Source organism: Coffea arabica, chromosome 7c (assembly GCF_036785885.1).
Source record: "Coffea arabica cultivar ET-39 chromosome 7c, Coffea Arabica ET-39 HiFi, whole genome shotgun sequence".
In the NCBI taxonomy this organism is placed as follows: Eukaryota; Viridiplantae; Streptophyta; class Magnoliopsida; order Gentianales; family Rubiaceae; genus Coffea; species Coffea arabica.
In genome coordinates, this window is record NC_092322.1 from 10,562,633 (window position 1) to 10,587,387 (window position 24,755).

The 24,755-nt window shown below is 36.5% G+C and overlaps 2 protein-coding genes and 2 non-coding genes across 5 annotated transcripts; all 4 read right to left on the minus strand.

The window, feature by feature from the left end:
- Window positions 1–3,356: 3,356 nt before the first annotated feature.
- Window positions 3,357–13,747, minus strand: LOC113698822 (uncharacterized). 2 transcript variants are annotated; one of them, XM_072057750.1, is made up of 23 exons: window positions 13,609–13,747; window positions 12,822–13,123; window positions 12,589–12,731; window positions 12,115–12,344; window positions 11,932–11,988; window positions 11,672–11,806; window positions 11,073–11,191; window positions 10,679–10,984; window positions 9,627–9,714; window positions 9,443–9,548; window positions 9,248–9,358; window positions 8,328–8,491; window positions 8,110–8,230; window positions 7,530–7,754; window positions 7,272–7,462; window positions 6,854–7,021; window positions 6,674–6,779; window positions 5,675–5,812; window positions 5,153–5,314; window positions 4,863–5,063; window positions 4,387–4,581; window positions 4,205–4,276; window positions 3,357–3,733 (listed from the first exon to the last, which is right to left on the minus strand). In XM_072057750.1, exons 2-23 carry the CDS (start codon window positions 13,081–13,083, stop codon window positions 3,620–3,622), a joined length of 3,414 nt encoding a protein of 1,137 aa, XP_071913851.1. In that variant the 5' UTR covers window positions 13,084–13,123; window positions 13,609–13,747; the 3' UTR covers window positions 3,357–3,619. The 2 variants fall into 2 exon arrangements, with proteins under 2 accessions (XP_071913851.1, XP_027074570.2); XM_027218769.2 differs by lacking the exon at window positions 13,609–13,747 and adding an exon at window positions 13,207–13,345.
- A 2,356-nt stretch (window positions 13,748–16,103) lies between these two features.
- Window positions 16,104–20,054, minus strand: LOC113700126 (uncharacterized). Its single transcript, XM_027220597.2, has 5 exons — window positions 19,768–20,054; window positions 18,514–18,818; window positions 16,621–16,725; window positions 16,454–16,525; window positions 16,104–16,364 (listed from the first exon to the last, which is right to left on the minus strand). The coding sequence occupies exons 1-5, from the start codon at window positions 19,910–19,912 to the stop codon at window positions 16,293–16,295; spliced, it is 699 nt and encodes a 232-aa protein (XP_027076398.1). The 5' UTR covers window positions 19,913–20,054; the 3' UTR covers window positions 16,104–16,292.
- On the minus strand, window positions 17,453–17,550 carry LOC113700236 (small nucleolar RNA snoR128). Its single transcript, XR_003450580.1, has one exon. It is a non-coding gene; the product is annotated as a small nucleolar RNA snoR128 (small nucleolar RNA).
- On the minus strand, window positions 17,701–17,786 carry LOC113700234 (small nucleolar RNA snoR128). Its single transcript, XR_003450578.1, has one exon. It is a non-coding gene; the product is annotated as a small nucleolar RNA snoR128 (small nucleolar RNA).
- Window positions 20,055–24,755: the final 4,701 nt, after the last annotated feature.

Here is a 24,755-nt window from a genome sequence, read left to right on the forward strand (position 1 = left end):
AAAAATTTCTACAGTGCACTACAGTAAAGTTTAGAAGTTTTAGACAAATTTTCAAGAACGTCAAGTTCCAAACGGGGCCAATGTAGTTGAAAAATATTTATTATAGATGTTTTTAATAGTGTTTTTGAAAATATATTTTGAAATATTTTTAAAATTTAAAATTTTAATGGAATATTTATAAAATTTTATAATCACCCATCACTATCCCACCACCCCTTCTCTTCTCCCTTATCCTCCTTCTACTTCTTCGTCCTCCCTCCTTCCCCCTCTTCCCCTCCCCTTTTTCATGTCTTTCTTTCTTCCTCTTTTTTCTCCTCTCTTCTCCTTCCTCTTTCTCCTCTATCCCTCCCCTCCTCCCTACCCTCTCTCACCACCCCCCTCTCTAGTCGTGAGTTGCAACTAGAAAATGGACGCTGCTTGCGACCAAATTCGGTTGCAATTGGAAGGGGGAAGGGGGCAATGAGAGAGTCATGAGGAGGAAGGAGGAGGGAAGAGGAGGAAGAGGGCAGGGGAGGGAAGAGGAAGAAAGGGGAAGGGAAGAGGGAGGATGAGAAAAAAGGGGAGAGACGAGAGAAGGAGAAGGAACAGCGGGTGGTAGTGTGTTTTTATTGGTTGTTGTTGTTGTTGATGGTGGTGGTATATATATATTTTTTTGATATTTGAAGTTGTTTTTAATACATTGTATGAATGTGATATTTTTGAGGTTATTTTTATTTGTGTATTATTATAACATAGTATATGAAAAACTTTTTTTTTTTGAAAAAATGAGGAATCCAAATGGAGTTATTGTTATTGTTTTTTTTTGACAAAAATGTAGATTTCTTCTACAAAAGTGTTGTAATTTAGGAGACTATTTATAATTTAAAAACTTCAGTGTTTGTCCAACCTTATTTATCCATATGTTTATCACATGCTCTTAGGTTATCGAATGAGAAAAATCTTTCTTTTTATGTAAAATGGTTTGATTGAATCTAATAAATTTTATGAACTATTTAGAATCTTTAATTTTTATTTATTTGAATCAATGGCTTGAAAATTTAGAAAAGGGAAAAATTTTTAAATTACATTGAGAATTTATTTGAGTTGTTTAGAAGACAAAAAAAAAGTTATTTTTCACATCTTTACAATATTGCAAATAATTTTCACATACTTTGTTAATTATTTATGATTTTTCAATTTAAAATTTTGCCTCCAAATTGTAGATAAGATTTGTTAAAGATTTCTCAACTCTAAACTTGTAATTTTTTTTTTAACTAAAAAACACATCCATCAAGTTTTTAAATATAAAAGGATTTTAAATTGATTTGTCATTACAGCTAAGGGATCACAATAAAAGAGCAACTTTAGAATAAAATAACTTTCTCTTTCCTAAACATAGTATTTTAATGATATAATTAGAATTGGGTTGGGAATGTGATAAAAATTTGAAAATAAGGGGGAAAAGTGATATTTTTAAAACTTTAAGAGTACTCAGTGAAACTATAAAAAACTTCAAGGGAAATTTCTGAAATTATCCCCCATCTGATCCTCCTGTTTGTGGCTGATATTTACTTGAAGAAATTAGAGGTGTCAAAATGGTTGATTTGGACGGGTTTGGATGAGTTGAAATAGATAATGGGTATAAATAAGTTAATTCATTTATACCCATTTAATTAGATAGGTATAAATGGGTAATTCAAAAAATGAATTGGGTAATTCAATTACCATTTATATCCCATTTATTTTAACTTTTTATAAACTCATTTAAATTTATTTTTGCAAACTAAATTATCAATTGATACCACTCTTTGCATCCATCATTATCAATAAGCCTAATTACTAAAAGAATATAAAAATTTGAACTAATTACCATGAAAGTTAATATAAAAACTTAATCTAAAAACTTTGAACCGCTTACAATTTTTTTGTATGTAAATTTAAAATTTCATTTTGGAAAGGTAGGAGAGGAGACTAAAACTTATCATAAATTGGTAATGCTAAAAAATGAACAAATTAATAAACTATGAAAAGATAAAATGATAAGATAAAACCAACAAATCTTATACATATATAAAATGGGAATCGCTTGTGAACAGTGCCTATGGTCCGGTTATGCTGTGATTTTTGTGAGCCTGAGGGGTGTTATGGACCTTATGGTCTTTTGGAGTCGAGTGGGAGTGGTTTTGCTGGAAATTCACCGTCCCCACGTGTTGTTCTCGGACGGCAACAAGTTTAGCGGTGAGTTGAGCTGGATGCATCAAGCGCTGCTTCAAAGTATTGCAATCTTCATTACTTTTTCTTATTGTTTTCTTAGCCGGGAATCGCTTGTGAACAGTGCCTATGGTCCGGTTATGCTGTGATTTTTGTGAGCCTGAGGGGTGTTATGGACCTTATGGTCTTTTGGAGTCGAGTGGGAGTGGTTTTGCTGGAAATTCACCGTCCCCACGTGTTGTTCTCGGACGGCAACAAGTTTAGCTGCTTCAAAGTATTGCAATCTTCATTACTTTTTCTTATTGTTTTCTTAGCCGGGAATCGCTTGTGAACAGTGCCTATGGTCCGGTTATGCTGTGATTTTTGTGAGCCTGAGGGGTGTTATGGACCTTATGGTCTTTTGGAGTCGAGTGGGAGTGGTTTTGCTGGAAATTCACCGTCCCCACGTGTTGTTCTCGGACGGCAACAAGTTTAGCGGTGAGTTGAGCTGGATGCATCAAGCGCTGCTTCAAAGTATTGCAATCTTCATTACTTTTTCTTATTGTTTTCTTAGCCTTGTCTCCGTTACTTTCTCTTATTCTTTTCTTGACTTTCTCTACCCAGCGTTTTTTCCGTTCCTCATTCTCCAATCTTTTTTCTCTATTCTTTTCTTAGCTTCTCTGCCCAGTGTTTTGCCCTTTCCTCGTTTTCCTATTGAGTTCTCTACTAGACTGCAAATAATTGAGCAAGTGAATTGCGCATCAGAGCACGGGTGCTTTGCAGATGTTTAATGTTAGTTATGCTCTATTTTATTGGTTTGCATAGCCATTCATGCAGAGCAACAAATCAAAGTAAGGCTCATGTATCCGCGCTCTTGATGTCTGACCCAGAAGTTTGGCCATGAATATATATGTTTGCATGTATGGATGAATGACGACAATTATTCCTGATAGTTAGTCTTGCTGTAATTGCTCCTTCTGTTGCTGCCATTTCTTTGCTTTAATGCAGCTGCTGCTTGGGTTTGGTATAGCAATGGTGGTCAAAAAATGCATCAAATATTTGCTAAGGCTGAAAAATAAAACATTCCAATACATACAAGGTTTCAGCAATATTAATGCATGAAAGTCCCCAACAATAAGTTCAATAATCAAAAGCAAGCTCAAATTTCTTCTAAATGGATGGAAGGCTTGAAAAAGATAATTCTAAATGAATTAATTAGATTTGATAATAAATGGATATTATTACCATTTATATCCATATGTCAAAATTTAAAGATACCCATATACAACTATTCATAGGTGGGTGTGGGTAAATTTAGCTAAATGCGCTGCAACGAAGCAGCCATTCCTCAATTCTTCTATCGTTATCGGTGTATGAGAAATCGAAGGGGCATCATTTGGAGTTTTCCTTCTATGTCTGTGTATTTCTTTACAATTCTAGTAGAAGCATCCTAGGATAGCATCGACCGCACTTCCATAATCGATCCGGGAGGTTCCGCGTCTTTTTGTTGTAGTGCATTCCCGAGCAATTGTTGCATCCGTGAGGCAAAAATATCATCTAAAACCTGCAAATCCGAATCTTTGTTGTCATGGTAGTATTTATCATATTACTGGATCTTATTAGACTCTCATCTTTACTTCCATAAATCAAGGTCAAATCAGTCGGAAACCATTCAATTACTGGAATAAAAATTGTGAAATTCCTCCTCAAAACAACAAAGAAAATCATCACAACCACTCTAATGTGAAACACTGACGATTTGGCCAGCAAAAGTATAACTCGAGCCAAGTTACCAAGTCAGCCTGCATTTTTCACTACCTTGCAAACATCTATAACTATTTCAAGGATGAAAGACTTGCATCACATAGAAGATTCAAAGGATGATCAGATTATCCCTCTTTCCTTCTTAACACTCAACTTCGTATAGGGTGAATTTCAGTTAAAAACGTCAGGCTTTTAATCTTTTAAACATTTGCAAATAATGGCTACTGCATAAAGTGACTATCTGAATCCTGGAAGAATTAGCTCAACTTACAGATACTGCAACCCGTGAAGCTTTGTACCATGACCGATTTTCCTTCCTCTCTGCCAGAAATCTAAGCACATCCTGTCACAAAACATCAAACAACAAGGAAAAAAAAGAAGAAGAAAATAAAAGATGCGTAATGAAAAAATAATTATGAAGCATTTTGCTGAACATTCTACCAAGAAACTTACCTGTGCCATCCTATCCCAAATACCTCTTGATACGATTATGAACACCTGAGGGTCCAATAAATTGTAAAGTTGATCAATCATTTTTTCAAGCAAATCCTTCAAGGGCTGCATCCTACTTCGAACATCAGATTCTACAACATTTTCCTTTGCATCCTGAATTATTTTCTTCAACTTTGTAGACGGTTGCAATCTTGTCTGAATCCAGAAAAGCAGTATAAAAAACGAAATCAATACTTGATAGTGCATATCCAAATGTCATTAAGAACACCACAAAGTATAGTTGTAATGGTGATCATAATGACTTTTTCTGCAACTTGTAACCTTGCATTAATAAATGACCAAGAGATGAAAAAAAAAAGCATGCTTTCCATCCAAATGCATCTTGCTGGATAATCAGCACAACACAATGCAGGAAGAATTTTTTTTTTTTTTTTTTTAAAGGACCAAATTCATAACCTAAATGTTAGTACACCTACATTTTCCACAAGCTTTTCTGTAACTCCTTGCAAATAAGTTCTCAATTTGGCTCTGAGCATAACCGTTACTTCACTCAGATGCTCGCCTGGGATGGTACTCCCACCATCAGGGATGCAAGAACCCCATACCTTTATCTGTGCTTCTATTGGGGGCCGCAAAACATCAAGAATCCTTTTCAAGGAATTAAGAAAAATTCCCAACTGAAAAATTAGAGCAAAAATATTAATTTATGGTCAAAAGAAGGGAGATACCAAGTTCACAAAAATCCAAAGATAGCAAACAATCTGACCTCTCTGCAAACGGAATAGGCAGATACAGTGCCCTTAGCAAATTTCTGAACATACTTGAGGCCTAATTTAATTGGAATTGAGTTCTCCTTCAGTGCATATAAAACATCTGCATAATGTTTTTCCATAGTCTCTATAACTGTCTTTTCCACATCTGTTATGGCCTGTATCCAAACAAGAATTAGATGTCAAGCATTGTGTGTATTACTCCATAAAGTTAGAAAATACACTAGCTACCATGATCCGTTGGGTCCTACTGTGTCATCAAGAAGTACCATTATCATACAAACTAATCATTAAATGTCTATCCATTGATGCAGTAATACCAAATGAAGACCTTCTAATCGAATCATAGCAGAAGATTGGGATTCTATACCCCACTTAGCTAAAACCTTTCCCAAATGCATACAAGGAAAATTTCAAACTGGAAAGTAACATATAGAATACTAGCCGGTTTCTGCCAACCCCAATAAGAGTTAAAATGATGAAGGCAATAGAAATTAAAAAATTCAGACTTTACTTACACTTTCCAACTGGATGGTATACTCTGGCCAATGACTTATAATAACATCATATTCCTTTAGTGTCTCCTTCAGTTGATCATAAATATCATCCACGAAAGGGGTTGTGAGATCCAGTGCTTGGAAGCTGGACCATTTTACCTGGAGGCATGTAAATTCTACTAATCAGCAATAGGGAAATTACAAACACACCAGCAAATGCTGACAAATTCATCCAAAGCATCAGTATTTGGCCAAACATAAAATGAAGCAAGAAGAACAGATATGTCAAATCATATTAATTATGTATATATGTACTACAAACAAACAGTAAAACCTACACAGATGAGTAACCTGATGTTTTTTGAAATAAGAGTTTCTTGTTCCCTATTTTAATTCCATAGGAACAATTTTACCTTTCTATATCAATATAAGATGCCTTAAGAGCCAGTTATTTTATCAGCCTCCAGTGCAACCCACTCTTATCAAGTAATGCCTAAGATGCAAGTGCCACATTATAAAAGGTTCAATGGTCCATAGATATATTATTGAAACAAAGAAAAAACTTAAGGTAAAGTATCTCTTTCTATTGCTTTGCTCAGTGTTTAAGCTGCGGATGAGCAGACAAATAAGGTGAAATCTTGTTGAACCTAAAGCTTGTATTTAGAAAAGTAAGGATCAGGCTTCTCATCTACAAAGGTAAGGGTAGTAAAACTGGGACAGATCAGATATTAGTCTATAGCAGAAAAGCTACGACCTACGTTGTATTTTGAAGTCAAATAAACTTTCTTCCCATTGGAATGATCTCCTCAAGAAATCAACTGAGGCAACTACCAAATAAGTTTTCATGTGCACATAACCAGTTCAGCCTAATAGCTCAGAAGAATTCAGACCAGGTAATTTTATGTGCATATCCAACACAAGATGGTGCTGACTTCCACTGAACAATGCTTGATGGAAATTGAAGAAATATAACATAGACCATGAACTTGACCCAGTGAGTCCATGTAGACAAAAGAGTACCTTATCAGGTTTGCATAGTTCCAGCAAGGTAAGACGCTTTTCCTGGATCCAGAAGGTTATATATGAGTGGAACAATTGTTTTGCATCAACTCCACCTTTAACAGCTCTGCAAAAGGTCATGATATGATTAAGGCATGCTAGAAAAGACTAAAGTGTAAACTAAGCACATATCAGACTTACTTAATATTCCAGGAGGCAAGATCCCTTTGAAAATCAGCTGTTGCAACAACGAGTTCTGTCACAGGTGGCAATGGACTAGGAGGAGGACAAGCAACAAGAAATGTCTGCAATCTACTGTTGAGTTCGGTGCTATATATGGATGAGGATAGATTTGGAAGGTCTATGAAACTATGCAAAGACAGATAAGAGAAAAACCAGAGTTAGAGACTTCTATGAACAAAAATCCTATCCTTGGAAGAGATCATGCTCGAATAAATAACAGAGAAGCCATTGCATGAAATGAATGCAAATAAGACTTGCATAAACCAGATTATAGGAACTACAAACATCTCTAATTATCTAATATGGCACAATCAAGCTATCTACACTTCAGCAAAAATGGGTCTTTTTTTTTTCATTTTCTTCCTTTCCTTTTTACCTGGGGAGTACATGCTGATCGTGAATTTCTATGTCTGTGAAGATTTCTCGTCTGATGTTCAAACAAAGAGATTTTATTTTCTGATATGCTGCAGAAATAGTTACTGGGTCCATTAGTACGTTCCCATTATTGTTAGAAACAATCTCATCTGTTTCTGACAGATGCCTCTTGGATCTCTTCTTCACTGCAGTCTACCAAAAAGAAATGGTTAATGAAATGGAGTGCAGCAGGGAAAGAAAGTATGTATGCATTCAATACCTGAAAATATCTGCAAAGCTTCAACTGTGCCTCAGAAGAGAGACTATCATGCAAAAGTTTGTACAGCTTTAGGGCTGGTATCAGAGCAGAAGCAGCAAATCCAGTAGCTGGTGTAAACACATCAGCGACCCCTGATGGAGATGACTCATCAAGTGACTTGTAATTCTCAAAAACCACCGCAATGGTCTGCTCAATTTGATCAGAAACATCTCCCAGCATACGATTCTGGTGGGGAACGCATAAGAAAGAACAGTATGTTAGTTGAAAATTTGGTATAAAAACTTCAAAGAATCATAACAGAAGAAAGCACTAAATGCATATGAAGCTAATGGAAGATGCTAGATGAAAAGGCGCAAGATGTGTACAACACGACCTCAGCATAACTGAAAAAGTCAAAAAAAGTCCATGAAACATGGTATCATTGAATATAACTGCTGAAGGACAAGTGCAGATAAATCAAATAAGATTGTCCATGTTAAAGGTGGGATACTTTTACTGTCTCATTTTTATGCATAAGATACTGTGCAAAATTGAGCAGGACAATAAATGTTCACGTTTTTTAAAGTTAAATCCCTCCTACCTCTTGGTGACTCAATGCCTCTTTACTTTTGCCTTTCATCACAACAGGAAAGAGCAGATCATGCACCAAATCTAGACAATCTGCAGTTGGTGTAGCAACATCCATAACATAGGAAAGATATCTGCAAAGTAATCAAACATTATAGACCTACACAGTAATTTCACACCACACCTTGAAACAATTTATCTGTAAATAGGCATTTAAACGAATTTGAATACCTCAGCTTAGTGTATGCATCTGAAACTCCATAGTATGAAGCAAATTGAGTCACTAGCCACTTCCATGAACCATGCAGCAAAAGCTTTCTCTGTTGAAACTGTTGAGCTTTCATTGCGGTCTCCAAAACGAAGTCATATGCAACAGTCTCAGCAACAGAACCATACTGAAATAAAGAACAAAATAAGGATACACCTTACCATGAAACTACCTCATTTTAACATTTAAATGGATAAATGTTACATAGAAATGAAAAGTAGAACTAAAGTCATTCAATAAACCAATGAAGTCTGAATTCACAATGCATAGCAGAGTTCATATGATAGTCAAAATAATATAAAATCCCTTTTTTTCCTTTGTTCACCATTATTGTATTGCACATCTACTGAACCACAAAGAAAATTCCTTAAGCTTACATGATAGCTGAAAATACCATCAGATGATCTTTAGAAAGAAAGCGAGACATTAAATATGTAGCTAAAACTACTGATCCCTTTTCTGATTCTACATCAAAGAACAATTAATGTGGGGAAAAAATGAAGAAAATGGAGAAGAAAGAACCGATAACAATTCAAATCATAAAACATTAAAAGATTCAAATAGGATCACTTAAACATCTATTGAAAGCTAGTGAACAGCAAAAAAAACCAGTTATGGCAAACTGGCTGCTCTCACATTTGAACATAGAACCTTAAGATTGTAATTTCTAACACTATGACAATGCACGCCTGCAACTTAGAGTTAAGTTGTGGACATGAAAAATTAAAAGACATGTCACAACTAAACAACAGAGTTCAACCATTTCAGTCAAAATTAAAATAAAAAAAATCATTTGCCGGACTAAGACTGCACCAGAATGTTGGTGTATCAACAGTGAGATAACAAAAATTTAGAAAAGATCTATTGCAAGGATCTTACTGACCTTAAGATGACTATTCTCTTCTTGACTTGAATAATTGATATACAATTGTATTCTCCCCACAAGTTCATGCTCTGGCTCTTGATATATAGACCACCAGCGAAGCTTGTCAGCCTGCATCCAACCAATACTTCATGTATCTAGCAAAGAAATCTGTATCTAGAATTTGAGAAACAAATAGTAATCTGAATATCCTACCGGATTATCAGCAATTTCAGCCACCTGAGCCATTGCCCTCCCACAATACTTCCCCTTTGAATCATGGACTTCAATAATTAGATCATCTCCTAACCCATCCGGCAAGCTATACTCCAGAAGCAAAAGAATCAGTTTATTCTTCTATTCGATAGGAGACTGAGAAAAGAAGAACACAAAAACTTACAACACATGAGTCTCTCCAGATGCAGGCTGCATTTTAACTGTGTCCTCTTCAGATGAATTTTTCAATCTCAATGAACAAGAATATGTTTCTGTAGATGGATAATGAATCATTTCAGTAATATGTCTGAACAGAATGTTTCAATGTATCTACTGCGGTCTGAGGATGCAATCACTGAAAAAAAGTTTACCTTAGCAAGCAAACTAAAATATGATACACTTATAAACACTGAAACTAAAATATCCAAAAGGGTATTGTACCATGTTTGCTAGAGTTCAACTTTTCTGGCTTAATTTTCACTATCTAATGGAAAAACTAAATGTAGTGAGAACATAGCAACATTAAGATCTCTCAAAGATTTTAGTGATGGGTAATGTGGTTGCTTTTCAGTTATAAGTGGTTTTTCAAGTTTCGGAGCTCCACTTTTTAGCTATCACTAAAAGTATTTACAGCCGAGAATTTCACAACCATCAAAGTTGCTATTTCAGTTTAGACCAAACATCTTCAGAAGAACTTCCAAGAGAATTTCCTACTAACTTATTCCTTGAATAGGATCACAGTCTAAAACAGAACACACTGAGCTATTAGCATTTTAAGACCTTGAGGTGCTAGAAGCTTCCTATGGGTGTCTTAGCTATGCCTAGCCAAGCACCCATGGTAAGTTGTATCCTCTTGCACAAAGGTTACAAAACAACCTGATTAATAATGTGGTTAGTGACAAAAGACAAAATAAGTACAAGGACCAGAAAGAAGTTGCAGTGTGCTAAAAATGAGTTTCAGGTACTGGATTCAATTTGGTAAATGTGGTGTCATGTTTCTTTTACGATTCCTAGCAAATAATTAACAATAAAAGGTTCAACAACCTTTAACATTCTTATATGTGTCCATTCAAGTATCTTGATGAACAGTACAAGTGACATGTAGTATGGATGACACTATAATGAGGAACTGATTTTGGTAAATTAAGGGAAAGAATATGCAAAATTAAGAAGGTAAAACAAATGTACAACTTTTGATTTTAACCTTTTTTTAAAACGCTGTGAGGGCATACATACCTTGCACCATTTCATAGGATGTCGAATGGTTGCGCAAAGCAGTAATGCCAATTTTTACCAATTCAGGCAATTCTTTTACATACTGAGTTCCAGCATTAACATAAGCCAAGCTCTGGCGTGAAAGAGATCCATTTGATGGCATACGTGGGCTCACACGTACTTTTTTGTAAGTTTCCCACTCAGACGAGAGAGCTGATTTTATGCTGGACAACCGTACTCGAAAAGGCTCCAGCTTCTTTAGGGGTGGTTTCAAAGATGAAAGGCTACAGCCTGTTGGTGGCTCCAGAACCATTTTTACTTTACGAACTGTGATTGGAAAAATCTAGGTAGATTTAATATTCAAACATATTTCCAAGATAGAGAACCTACTGTGGACAAGGATCAAGAAGAATACCTTGCACTTTCATCTTGCCAATAATTTTCTTAGGTTTTACACAAGCTCCCTCGCTGATGAGTTCTGCTGACCTTTTCCTCAAGAGTTCTTCTTCCGATTGTAACAGCACATGCTTCAATCTACAACAAAACAGTGGTCATGTCATACGTGGTTTTTTGCATAATAAACAAAAATCATTAGTCAACAGGTCACTGCATTGGGCATACTGACAACAAAAGGAAAGTAATCACATTATTACACTAATTTTGATTGGATTGTGTGTTAATGCTTCTGCAAAACCACCAGGACACAATTCAGTTCACTAAAACAGCCATGAACTTCTCTTGCTTGCTGATCTAATTAAAAACTGGTTTCTGATCATTACCACACCACGGTAGTGGAGACTAAATATGTAGTTGCCCACAAAATATACACTCTTTTAGCATCAATTAAATTACCCCTCATACATTTGTTTTTCGTGAACAACGAATTAGAAAAAAATTACACACGTCCACATAAAGTCCTCAATTTTGGATGTAAAATGTATCAGAATGCATGGAACTAACACAACAGAGATACAACTACATGCATAAAGGGAAAGGAGTTTTACAATATCTTACCCAAAAGCATCTCTCAGAACTGCACACTCATTCTCTAGGAAGATGGGAGCTTCCATGCATTCGCTGGCCCAAGCGTGAAGGCATAGCCGAATACATGCATCATAAGAAATGAAAGCATTCCAAGAGCCTAGACCACTGTATTGTTTCAGATAACAGACAGAAAAGGTTCAATGGTGTTACAATTTTTATTGTCACCACAAGAGTTATAAACATAGATGTATCAGGGAAAATAAATGTAAAAACTTGCAGATTTCAGCTACCTTGCATGGAAAGTAGGGATTTTTGCAGGTAAGGAATGCAAAGACACACCAGCAGCCCTGTCATCAATTAGATATATAACCATCACACTTGAAATTCTCCCATGAATTTACATAGAGATAATTTAAAACACATGCAGTTGCACAAACAGCTCACCAAAAACAAAACTTGCCAAAATAATATACCTAAGAGATGCATCACAAGCTGTCTTGGCAGTAGAGTTTAATGGGGTTCCATTGCCAGTATTTGGCATATCTGCGGTTGCAGAACCATCCAATTTTGTAGGGTGAGGGAAAAAATCTGCTCTAGGTTGCCCCGAAACTTGGTTTGTTTCTGAGACAGAACCAGCCAGTGGTGGTGCACTTGGAACATCATCAGGTAACTTATAATTCTGGACTCCTGCACCTTGAAGAACCTGTAAGAGAAAAATAGTAGCATATAAAATTTGATTCAAGAAAGGAAAATAACAATCGCAGCACATAGCAGCACTACAAGCAGTTTTGTGCACTACTACCACTTGATAGACATCAATTATTGCAGGTGCCTCTTGAGCATGGAGGAGGAAAAGGCAACGTAGGTAGGTGACTGCGCTAGGACTTAATTTAGCAGCCATCCAACGGCTTTAATGTAGCATACAGAGGTAAGTTCAGACGAAAAACCTGTCTTGGTGTCTTAGCATTTGGTTGTAGATTTCCATTGAAGTAGTAAACCTCTGAAGTTCCATTCCTGAGGTCTGGCACACTAGCATCGATACTTCTGATACCTTGTGCTCCTAAACTTCGAAAATTACTCTGATGTTTGCCTGCAAAATGTACAATATTCAGAATGAAAGCACCAACAGTTACATTATCTTCTCCGTAAAAAGAATTCACTGCTTTTGAAAACAACACACCGTTCACAAATTTATCATCTTGGGGCGATGTTTCAACCGAATAACGTCCACCGTAAGCCTCACTATCCGAGTCAGAGCTGGTATCCATGTCCGACTCTGAACCGATTCCAGCGCCATTTTTGACAGGCATGCCTCTGGACACCGGGATAATCCCAGATGGCAGGTGTCCACTTTGAAATCTAGTTGCAGAAGGCAATCCAAAGCCTCGACCTCCCCGGCTTTGGTTCCTCAAACCGACAACATGATCAGCCTGAGTCGGCATTGATGAAATCAACTTTTCCGCTTCCTTGCAGTATAATATCCTAATCCATCAAAAAAAAAAATCAGAACATCAGTTGCCTAAAACCAAGAAGAAAAACGAAGGGAAAAAAAAAAAGAACCTTACTTGAATTCAATGGTGTGAGAGATTAATATAGCAGAAGGCCCACTATTAATACACAATGCAGCAGGAAGATAGCAAATGAAACACCCTTTTCCTTATTGGGATTAATTTGGAAATCAAATTAGAAGGATTCCACTTTTATTTTCTTTCAATATTTTCCTAAATTGTCTTTTTTAAAGAATCTGAGAAAGATTGTAATCAGCTTCCATTTTTTTTCCCATCCCAATTCAATGCAACCAGAAAGATACGATTTTGATCCAATAATTCGTTAAAGAGAACAAAAAAAGATCACTCTCCATATACATTGAACCCACAAATGAAACAAGGAAAAAGAAAAGGAATTCTTGGCAACTTTTGCTATGCAACAGTAGTGACACACGCTACCAAATGTAAAAATGCACTTACCAGTGTGTGAGAAGAAGCTGTAGAGGCTGCACTTTTTCTGCAGTCTTCTCAATGGGTTTTCACAGTTACTTGGCTTAAACTAGCCTTGGTTTCCTTAATCTGGATTATAGTCCCAAACATGCTAGTTAACAAATGTGGCTTAGCATTTTGGGGAAATTAATATAGTATGGAGTTCTTGAATTCGGGTTTGGAGGTTTTTTTTTTTTTTTTTTAAGGTTTAATGAGCAAAGGATGGATTAGCACTAAAAAGGAGACGTTAAAAATCAAAAGTTCGCATGGCAGAAATTAACGCGAGGGGATGACGTGGCACCCGCATGTTCTGTCTTTTGATAACGGCCGGTCGTTAGTGGCGCGTCTTTGGGGCGTTTCTTTTTGGATTACCAGTTGGTGCACACTCATTTTGTTGCCTCCTTTCTGCCTTTGCTTCATTGCTTGTAGGCACTCTCTCTCTCTCTCTCTCTCTCTCTAGACACGTTTGTATGTGAGAGAGAAAATTGTTTGTGTGCCATCTTGGAAATCTAACCTAAGTGGGAGCCTGCTGTGTCCTTTGTTAATTGCACTGCTTAATCACTAAGAAAGTGATGTGTAAGGTGCAAAAAAGGGGCAAAAAATATGTTAATCTTGAAATGGAAAGATTTGGTATTGTACTATAATATATATTCACTTCCATCCTTGATTTGGTTAAACAAGATTTTGGTGTGAAAAAGCCTTTCTCAAATAATATTGATATCAGAGTCACATATCATTCATCCGATCGTGATAATGTATATACTGACAATAATATATATAAAATTTACTCGTACTTTGGGTTTGTTTGGGTTGCTTCATATTTTCCCAATTTTATTTGCTTACATCATCTTTACAATTTCCAATACACCTTTTTATCTTCCCAATATCTTTTTATCTCGCATACATCACATCACAAAAAGTGCTACAGTAAAAATATCTCAAATAATCCCAAATAACTTACAATCCAAACAGACCCTTAATTGCTTCATTTTGATTTTGTATTTTACTTCCGTATATAAACAATTTATAGCTTGAGGGCTAAGTTAATGATCAAAGCAGATTCTTTGAATTTCTTCTCACTTGACAATCTAATCTTCTAAACAATACCGAGTAAAAGTTTTGATATCTTGGATGAAATTGCCTTTTTAAAGTAAACAATTGAAGAAGTGCATGAACTTCTATTAAATGTAAGCCTTCCTTAAAAATTTTCATAATTACTTAGTAGTGTTTTCGGTCAAATGACGATGTCAAAATCTAATCGGCTATGCTTTTGGCCCAGTAACTGGTCTCCTAGGCGCTAGTTAACACTTTTTGACTGTGATGGTTCCCAAAAGTGCACCATACCATATGACCTTGACAACGTTGAAAAAGGGTTTATTTTCTTGGTTTTGGGGGTCTAAAGTAGAAGCCCTAGAATTCTAAAGCGTTAGCTGTTAAGTAGTAGACTAGTAGTTGTTTACAACTAGCATCTCTTTCCACTGGCTGACAAAATTGTCCACCGCCATCTTCCAAATGAACATGTTGAAGGGTACTCGAAGCAAAGCAAAAGCAACAAAACAGAGGAGCATGTGAAAATAATTCAAGAACCATATCATTATTATTAGTATAATAAATAACAGTAATCTATCACCATCCAAGCAGGCAAATGATTAACACAATTGGCAAATGTGGGCCACTTGAACAAGAAGACAAGAGCCCCACGTGAATGGACTGGTGGTTGGCGTCTCTTCCTCGGGACCGTTAGATCCTGGGGTCGAATCTCCGCAACAACATCGGCTTCTCCGTGCTGTTATCATGCTAGGTCTAAGTTGGGGCGCTGGACCGGGGCCGAAGTGGGATTAGTCGGACCGCCTTTATGGACTTGACCCGGACACCCACTCCGTCGACAAAAAAAAAAAAAAAAAAAACAAGAAGACAGGATAATTGATTCAATTAGCTTGTCTACCGTGTGGTGCACCTATGGGGGCGACCTTTGCATAGTCGCAGAGAAATTAGTCTGATATAAATTAAGATATTCCTTGCGTGAGTCAAAAAAAAACAAAAAAAAAGAAGAAGACATGAGAGTAATTGAGGACTACAAAAAGATTTGGTTAACAGTTTATGATAGATAGTAAACTATATTGGTTAAAAGGATACTTGGGCGCATCATCCTTCAATTAGAGGACAAAAAATCTGGGGGTAATTATGCTAAAAGATGTTAAACAGTCTCCTTTCTCATTGGAATCATTTCACTGGAACAGCTTTACACGGCTGCCGAACAGCACGCACCGTGCTGGTCTTCGGACACAAAACAGTTCTTCAGGAATGAATCCTTTTGTGAATATAAAACCGTGCAAGAAACCAAACCAGGCTTAAGGGGTGTCTTCAATATTCTGTTGGAAGAGCGCCAACAGCTTCTATATTGCTTTCTTTAGTTAAAGTTTCAAAAGGGCAGATTCATCTAGGCCACATCTGCCTAAACAAATGAAAGTCCAAAAACTGGCAAGTAGGAAAATATTATCAGTAAATAAAGATTTTGATCTTCTATTTCAGATTATACATCGACCTAAGATCCTACTATCCACATATTGACAACCAAAACTGAGTCATTAAACTTTGACCATCTCTTCTGACAAACCTTACTCAATTTATATATCTAATTGCAACAAAATCATAGCCATATCCATGAGTCCACGTCAATCATCATCTGAACCAAGGACTTGTTGCTTAATATCTTCAATTTTAGCAGCCAACTCCTCCCTACTTTTCTGCAGAAACCAAGGTAAACAAAAATAATTTATGATTGCTAACTAGGAAGGTAATGAAGAATGGGGCGCCAATTTGACAGGGAAACTACCTTGAAAAGTAGATAGCGGGTACCGAACCATACTGTGTAGGAAAGTCCCACGACTTGCATCAACTTTGGAACCTGAAATGATAGAGTCCCTTGTGTCAGTAATAAAGCCCCAAACGATTCTCAAAACATGACTAAATGAGTTTGAGAAAATTAACGCTCGTACATACCAAAGGAATCGAATCAATTGCGCCAACCACTGCAGTTGCTATATAGACGGCAACCAGCGCACCACCGCCAAATAAGAGGATTGGGTATTTATCGTCCGAATCAAACTGCAAAATAATCAACAAACAATTCCAATAAGAAAGGACTACATCTGGAGAATTCATGCTTAATTTCTTGTTACTTTTCATTCACGAGACTTTGTTCCCTTTTTTATTTTTGAATTGACCTCTTTTAGCATATTTAAGCTTTTTTGTTTTTTTCAGGTGGGCGAAGAAGTCTTCTGATAAAAGTGCTTGCCACGTTCAAAAGAAACAGTACATATTAATCAGTTCACTCTTCTTCCTCGCAGATGAACACAAGTAACTTTTTGACAGGCCACCCCACTTAATTACCAGTGTCAACAAATCACGAAACAAGAAATCAGGAACAAAAATTAGATCACCATCAGCACACAAACCTTCAGTGAGAAAAAAAAAGTAAACAGAGAAAGTTCTTCAAAACGAATACAGCAAAAAGACGGAGCAAAAGGAAAAGGAACCAAAATAATGCAGAAACTTTATTTGATCATGATAACAAAAGTTTCTGACTCAGTCAAAACCACTGACACAACAATTCTACCTCTCCCCTCTTTCAAAACTGCATTACTACCCCCATACACCCAGCTACCTTGGACTACATTAAAGCTTGAAACTTAAACCAAAGGCACGGAAGGCCACAGAAAGGAAAATTAGCAAAGAGAACTTCAATTGGAGCATCATAAGATATACCATGGGATTCATAAGATAGAGACAGTGAGAAAGTAGAAGAATGCAAATCAAAGTTACAAGATTGAGGTTGCTCAGGTAACCGCTCAGGATCGACGTAATTGCCGACATATCATCAAGCATCTATAACTTTCCAAATATCATAACAAAAAAAAGTCATCATAGCAACCTGCTTAGTTATTGATTGTTCCTTGATGAAAAAGAAAAATGCACAGACAAAAAATTAGGAAGAGTTGGAAAACAGAATATTCACAAAAACATTTACTAAGAACAGGAAAATACGGGTGTTGGACAAAATTGATTTAAAATGATGAAAGGCTGCTCAGGTAACCGCTCAGGATCGACACAAATTGTCGAAGTCTCATCAAGAAACTTTCAATAAGTTTTGATTTTCATCATAGCAACCAAGTAATTCTTGCAAAATAAAAGATGTAAGATAATTACAAAAAGCAAGTTCATACAGCTGATGCCTATAAAACTTGGCTGAGCACCAAGGAAGATGGATCATCCATAAAGGAAAGGAAAAAGTTTGCAGCTGGTGTCACATGAAGAAGAAACCACCTGTTTCAGTCCTCTGTATTCAGGTCTAGAAGAATAAAAAATGCTAAGGTAAAAAAATTCAAACTAATAAAGGTGGAAATTTGTCAACATTTGGACAGAAATTTCCAATTCATGCAGACCACGAGTTATTAGATCAAAAGAATGGACAAAGTGAATCCTCATTTAAACAAAAAGGGTCCTTTATTCTCCAAACGGAAATGGCTTAAAATAGGATGACACTCCAAGCAATCAGCATCCTATCTTTCAAACTGACCAAGTAAAAAATTTGTAAATAGCCTTCTGACATGGCTTCAGCCTCTAAACTACAGATAAACAGTTTGGCAGAATTTGTCCTGAAAAAGAATTAAGACTAACAGAGAGGGCAACACTAAAAATGTAAGCTGCTAGGAGCAAAACTATCTATGGAGTCATAGTGGAGTTCTTCACTTTCAATTGAGTTCATTAAAGATAGTTATTTGTGCAACAAAGACCACACAATATTATTGTTTACAAGAACATCCTAAAAGGAAAATGAGGATGATCAAAAGCAGCTCAAACACAATAAGCAAATACAAAGAACTAGACACAAACCTTTATGTTGAGCTTCTCTAAAAACTCAAATGCCAGCACTTGATTTTCTTCAGGAGAATCTTGTTTTGGTTCTTCGTTTGGAAATTTTTCTCCATACTCAAATGCCTGCACTTGTTTTTCTTCAGAAGAATCTTCTTTTGGTGCTTCGTTCGGAAATTTTTCTCCATACACATTCTTTTCAACTGACCTGGACTCTTCCAACGTCACCACACCATCTGGTCCATCTTTGGTATATTTACTAGCCCCAGTTGAAATTTCATCAGAGAGTGATGATCTGAGAGACAAGTTGGTGCAATATCGCAATCCTGAAGCGAACACATAAAAATCAGTCGCAACTGTTCCTGAATTTCTTTCTTTTTCTTTCTTTAACCCTTACAAAAAATTTCTAAATTAGTTTCCTAATGCTACTATAGGAAGTGTTTACAAAAACACATTCCATTTGACTATTCACGTTATAATAAAAGGGTAAACAGACATCACATAGGTGTTATTTTCAACACCATTTCTAATCAACTTATTGATTCTTTAAAGCAACCAATCACAGTTCAGCTAAACCATATCTGTACTGACCAAACCAGAAAAAACAACGGGGTTATTTACATAAATATCGAAGGTTTTTTTCACGATATTAAATAAATTTTAATACTTTAATTTGGATTCAAAGCATAGAAAATCAATTTCTTGACTTCTTCTTTATTTTCTCGCCTCTTGTCAAGGTTCCTGCTCTTCCTACGTTCTTCCATATGAAAGTTACTGTACCCTTCTCTCCTCCAGCCTTGTAGTGGTCATGCTCACAAGTCAGTGGGGAGAAGGTGGTCACTAATATTTATAAGGTGATGGCGGCAGTACTTTCAGGCCTACCATGAATTTTGCAGCTGCAAATCGCCTCCCTATTTTTTTTAAGGATTCAATTTCTCGATTTTTCAAATTCCCATTAAATCATCAATGTTGTGTATTTTTTATGAAAAAGTTTAATAATTTGATTATCAGTAACCCATAAACAATGAACTCAACCTGCCCAAATCCCCTGATAACATGGTTTATAATCTCATTTCTTATTCTAAATCCAACCCCATGCCATTGCACAACAACAAAACAAACAAAATCTCCTCATTGCTGAGAAACCCGTTGCACCAAGCTAAACCCAATAATCCCATTGTTCCATTCACAAAAAACGCCTGATAAATTCACAATAAACATCGAGAAATGATCCACGGATTAACAATAAATAAGACTTGGGATTGAAACAATTACCTGAAGGGTTGAAATGGGACGGAGAGATTCTTGAAGCAGGGAATTTGGGATTAAGTTTCCGAAATCGACCTATTGGGGAAGCACCGGCAGTGAAGAGCCTGCAATATGGATGATTCGAGATTGATCGAGCTGTGCAAAGCTCCATTTTTTTCCCTCTTTCAGCTAATTTAACTCGATTAAGCCCTAAATATGATTAGGGATTTTCAGACTGGGGGAATTTATGGAGGAATGTTAGTGAAAATGTGGAACGCTAGGGTTTAGCGGCGGGGAAGAACATAGCAACACGTGTTACGTAATTGGTGGACCGTTGGTTTACTAGATAAAGAGGGGAAAATAAAATAATAAATGGTGTGGGTTTTTTTTTTTTTTTGAAAAGTAAGCTTGTCGTTAAAGGAAAACAAAAACGAAAATGAGTTGGATTTGAAAGATATTACTAATATGTTTTCTTCCATAATTCTGAGGTCAAAAAAAATAGGAAAAAGGGGCCATGGGAGGGAGTCCTTCAAAAAGGTTGAAAATAGAATAATTCATTGATTGCCATCTTCTATTTTTGTGGTTTTGAAAATTCATTGATTCTCAAATTTCAATCACTAACTCCCTCCACCCCCACCCCCCCTCTTGTGTATATATATATATATATATGTGTGTGTGTGTGTGTGTAGAGGCTTCTAATTGAAGAGAGTGAATAGATCAATAGATACTTGGATTCTAATTTAATATTTAACCTTCTTCGAAAAAGTTTTGTAATTCTTCTCTCTTCTAATAATATTTATTGCCTATTAAAAAGTTAAATAACTTTGCTAAATCCATATATAGTTCCTTAGTTTAGTGGATTGTTTGATTCTTAGATTGGATATTTATTAATTTCGTTAGAAACTAAACTGTTTGTTCGTGAGAAAATAGATTGCTGTAATTTTTTGTGTTTAACTAAAAATAAATATGTATTCTAGGTGTATAATCATTGTAAAAGTTTGAATGGCCATCTCAAAGAAAATCTATAATTTCATTTTTATATATTTGTTGAATATTACTTCACGACAATATAAAAAATTTTAAGCATTGGTATATTAGTTAAGTATTTAGAATACAACAATTTTTTGAATTAAATATGAATAAATATGTAAAAGTGTCATTGATATTTCTTTCTTGGAATATATCCCCTGGCTTATAACTAATCCAAATTTTGAAAAAAAAAAATCATGTACTAATGCACGGGCTAAAAGCCCAAAACCAATAATTAATCACTTTGTGAACTCTTTTTCTAAATTTCAAAGCCCAAAAGTTTTGCAGTAGACCTCCTTCCGTAACAAATTCCAAACTTCCAAATTTCAATCCAAATACGACAACTGTCAACCCTCAAAAACCTTGGGCCTGTTTGGAAGTGAGTTTTTTGACCAAGTTTTTTACCTACTAGTTTTTTAACAACTTTTACTACAGGAATCCCAAAAAACTTCTTAAAGTTTTTTCCCTACACACTTCAAAAATCTAATAAACAAAAAATTTTCCAAAAATTTTTCTCTTTTTTCCTCCCTCATCCAACCCACCATGCCAGCCACCACCTCCACCACCTGTACCGGCGCCGGTCATCTAAAAATTTTTTTTTTCTGTCCTTCACCCTCACCCCCTCTCCTTTGCAGAAAGAGGAGTAACGCTGTCGTTTATGCCGGGGGTTGGCCCGACTGTCTTTCTTTATTTATTGTTTTTTTTTTTTTTACAAATCACCCAAAGTGGAGTTAGGGTTGGGGGATCCGTTATTTCCATGGCGGGCATGGAAGGAATTGCAGCGGCGGGAGGAACTGGAATTAGAAGTAGAAGTGGAATAGGGGGAGGAGGAGGAGGTGTCTCAGTCTCAGAGGGGGGGAGAGGAGAGGAGCCAAAAAAAAAAAAAAAAAAACATAACCAAGCAGGGGCATGGAGGTCGAACGACTGCGCGCGCATTATGACTGGAGTGCGCTGTGGTCGCGCTATGAAGAAGGTGCACCAGGAGCTGGGCTGGCTGATGCGCTTGCGGAGGAGGTCGGCGGCGCACCAGGCTCTCTGGCGCACCTGCGTTTCTGATCAAAGAGGCGCCGGAGGTGGTGGTCGGCGCTCCAAGAAACAAGGGGAGGGAGAGGGGGGAAGGGGCAGTGGAGGAGGGGGTGGTAGGGCAGAGGAGGTGGCGGGGCAGCGGGGGAAGAGGTTGCGTGCAGAAGGGAGGGGAAGGCGGGGTAGCAGGGGAAGGGGTTGTGCAGAGGGGAGGGGGAAGAGGGGGAGGGGGTGGCGGAGCAGTGAGGGAAGGGGCAGCGGTGGGAGGGGTTGGCATGCAGAGGGGAGGGGAAAGGCAGAGGAGAGGAGGGGGGGAAAGGGAGGAGAGGGGTGGCGGGAGGGGGAAGGAAGAAGAAGAAGAAGAAAGAGAGGAAAGAAAAGAAAAAGGAAAGAAAGAAAAAGAAAAAGAAAAAGAAAGAAAAAAAGAAAAGGAAAAAAAATTTCACCTTACAAAAACTTCTACAAAAATTTTACCTTACAAAAACTTCTATAAAAAATTTTTTCACCTTTCAAAATTTTCTACAAAATTTTTTCAAAAACTTCTACAGTGCACTACAGTAAAGTTTTAGACAAACTCTCAAAAAACTCAGATTCCAAACAGGCCCCTTGTTTATACCCTGCATACCTGAAACTCTTGAGACAATTTTTGTGTACGAGCTTAGCTTACTTTAATTGCATCAAAAATGGCTGATTCCCAAATTTTAACTCAAAAGCAAAACCAGTACATGGCAAAACTAGCCCATGAATCCGAGCGTTACAATGACATGATGAATTACATGAAAAATCTTGCATGTACAGAGGTTTCTCCATCTTCCGATTTAACCCTGGAGGAGCGAAGGCTACTTTTCTTGGCTTGCACGAAGGTGATTGGCTCCCTTCGTTCTGCATGGCGATCTGTGGCTTCCGTGGAAGAGAAGGAACTGGTTGAACAGTATCGAGTCAGCATTGAAGCCGAAATTTCGAAGTTTTGTGATGGGATTTTGGAGTTGTTGGATAAATCCTTGATTCCTTCAGCCTCCTCGAGTGAGTCGCAGGTTTTTTACCTCACAAAGAAGGGAGATTACGAGAGGTACTCGGCTGAAATTAAGGATGGTGATGATTTTAACTTGGCTTCTGAAAAAGCCATGGAATCTTATAATGCTGCAGAGGTAGTTTTCACAAACTTATGCATGCAAAAATTACTTATGTCCGAATTAATTAAGAACTCGCAAAGTTGTCTAATTTTTCATACATACACATATTTTTTGGTAATATTAAAAGGCAAGCTAAATAGTACAGGTCCCTTTTTCTTGATGTTTTTGTTTGGGGAATGAGATTATTAGGGTTTGACTTGTGTCCCCTAGTAACTTTTTCTTATTATTAGGAGAATTAGAATTGGCATCCCTTCCCTATATAGATTTTTTTTTTGCTAGAGAAAAAAAAAAGATTATTAGGGTTGCATGGCAGACTTGATTGCTCGCTGGAGTCCAAATTACTGGGCTTAAGTTTTAAACAAGTAAATTATCTCCCAATCGATCAAGGCAATGTGGAGGCTGACATGCACAATGTTGCTCATATGGATGTTTCTTATGTTTATGTTCTGCACTATTTCAATTAGAGTAGTAAAAGAGGGCAAATTGTATGAAAAGATTTAAGCATTTAATGTATCATTTTTAGGGGCCTAATTATTGTTTATAATAATATTTTCAAGTTGATAAATTGCTTTATTCACTTTTTTCGTTCTTTGGAACAGAGAACTGCGTTGGCTGGCATTCGTCCATCGCATCCTGTAAGGTTGGGTCTGGCTATCAACTTGTCGGTTTTCTACTATGATGTCCTGGAATCATCGCAAGCTGCTCTTAGCACGGCCAGTTTGGTAAGTTTATTCCCCACTGTTCCAATAATATGCAGCCATTGGAAGTACCATAAAAGAGTTACTTAAGACCTTTTTTTCGATAAAAGTTTGCTTTAGTTTTTAGAGCTAAATATGCAATCCGATCCAAAAACATATAACATTGCAATCTTTTAAATTTACTGTTTATAAATTGTTGCTCAAAAAATTTTCTGAAAAATAAAGGTCAGTTTAATCTCAGTGTTTGTGATGGAAGCGTCCAAGAAGTCTTAATTATAACCATATGCAGTCGATGACATTGCTGGATATTTGTATTTGATCTCTTCTTGAACAAACTAATATCATAACTCTACCTGCAGATAATCACACACAGCAAAATATCAAATATGCACAAGTAACTGGTAGAAAATAAGCTGTGTCTTCTTAAATGCAATAATACACACTTGAGTTTTGAGAATGTGACATGCATTTACTTGCTCTTTTTAGGCTTCTATACATATTGAACGTACTTGCTTCTTCACATGAGCTAGTTGAATTTGTTCGCTCTTTTTTTGCAGGCCTTAAGGGATGCTCTTGCAGACATAAATTCATTGCCTGAAGAACTCTACCAGGAAAGCACACATATGATGCAACAACTCCAAGATAATCTCGATCTTTGGAAGGAGCCTTGAACTTCTTCTTAGATATTGAGGATTGTGAGTTACAGTTTTTTAATAGGAAGAGTTAACAACAAAGCTTTTTTTTCTTTCATTTTCACACTTTTTTCTTTATTTTTTCCTTTTGAGACAAGGCAGTTCAATTGCAGTAACGAATTTCTCAGCAATGGTATATGCTGGCATGAAGGAAATTAAACCAAGTTATTTTAGTATTTAGTTTCCTAATTCTTTTAATTTCTTGTTTTGGTATCTTCTTTGTTTAGTTTTCATATTAATTTAAGAAATTTTAAATCAATTTCAAGTAAGTTTCGATTTACAATTGTTTCTATTTAGGAAGTTTTGCAATGTATAAATATTAGGAGTCTAGTACATTATTTTTTGAAGAGTTGAGTGGAGTTTCCAAGAATTGAGTTGAGTCTTGTTAAGTTGAGTTGAGAGAAAAGTCTCTAAGTTGAGAGTTGTGAATTGCCTTAAAT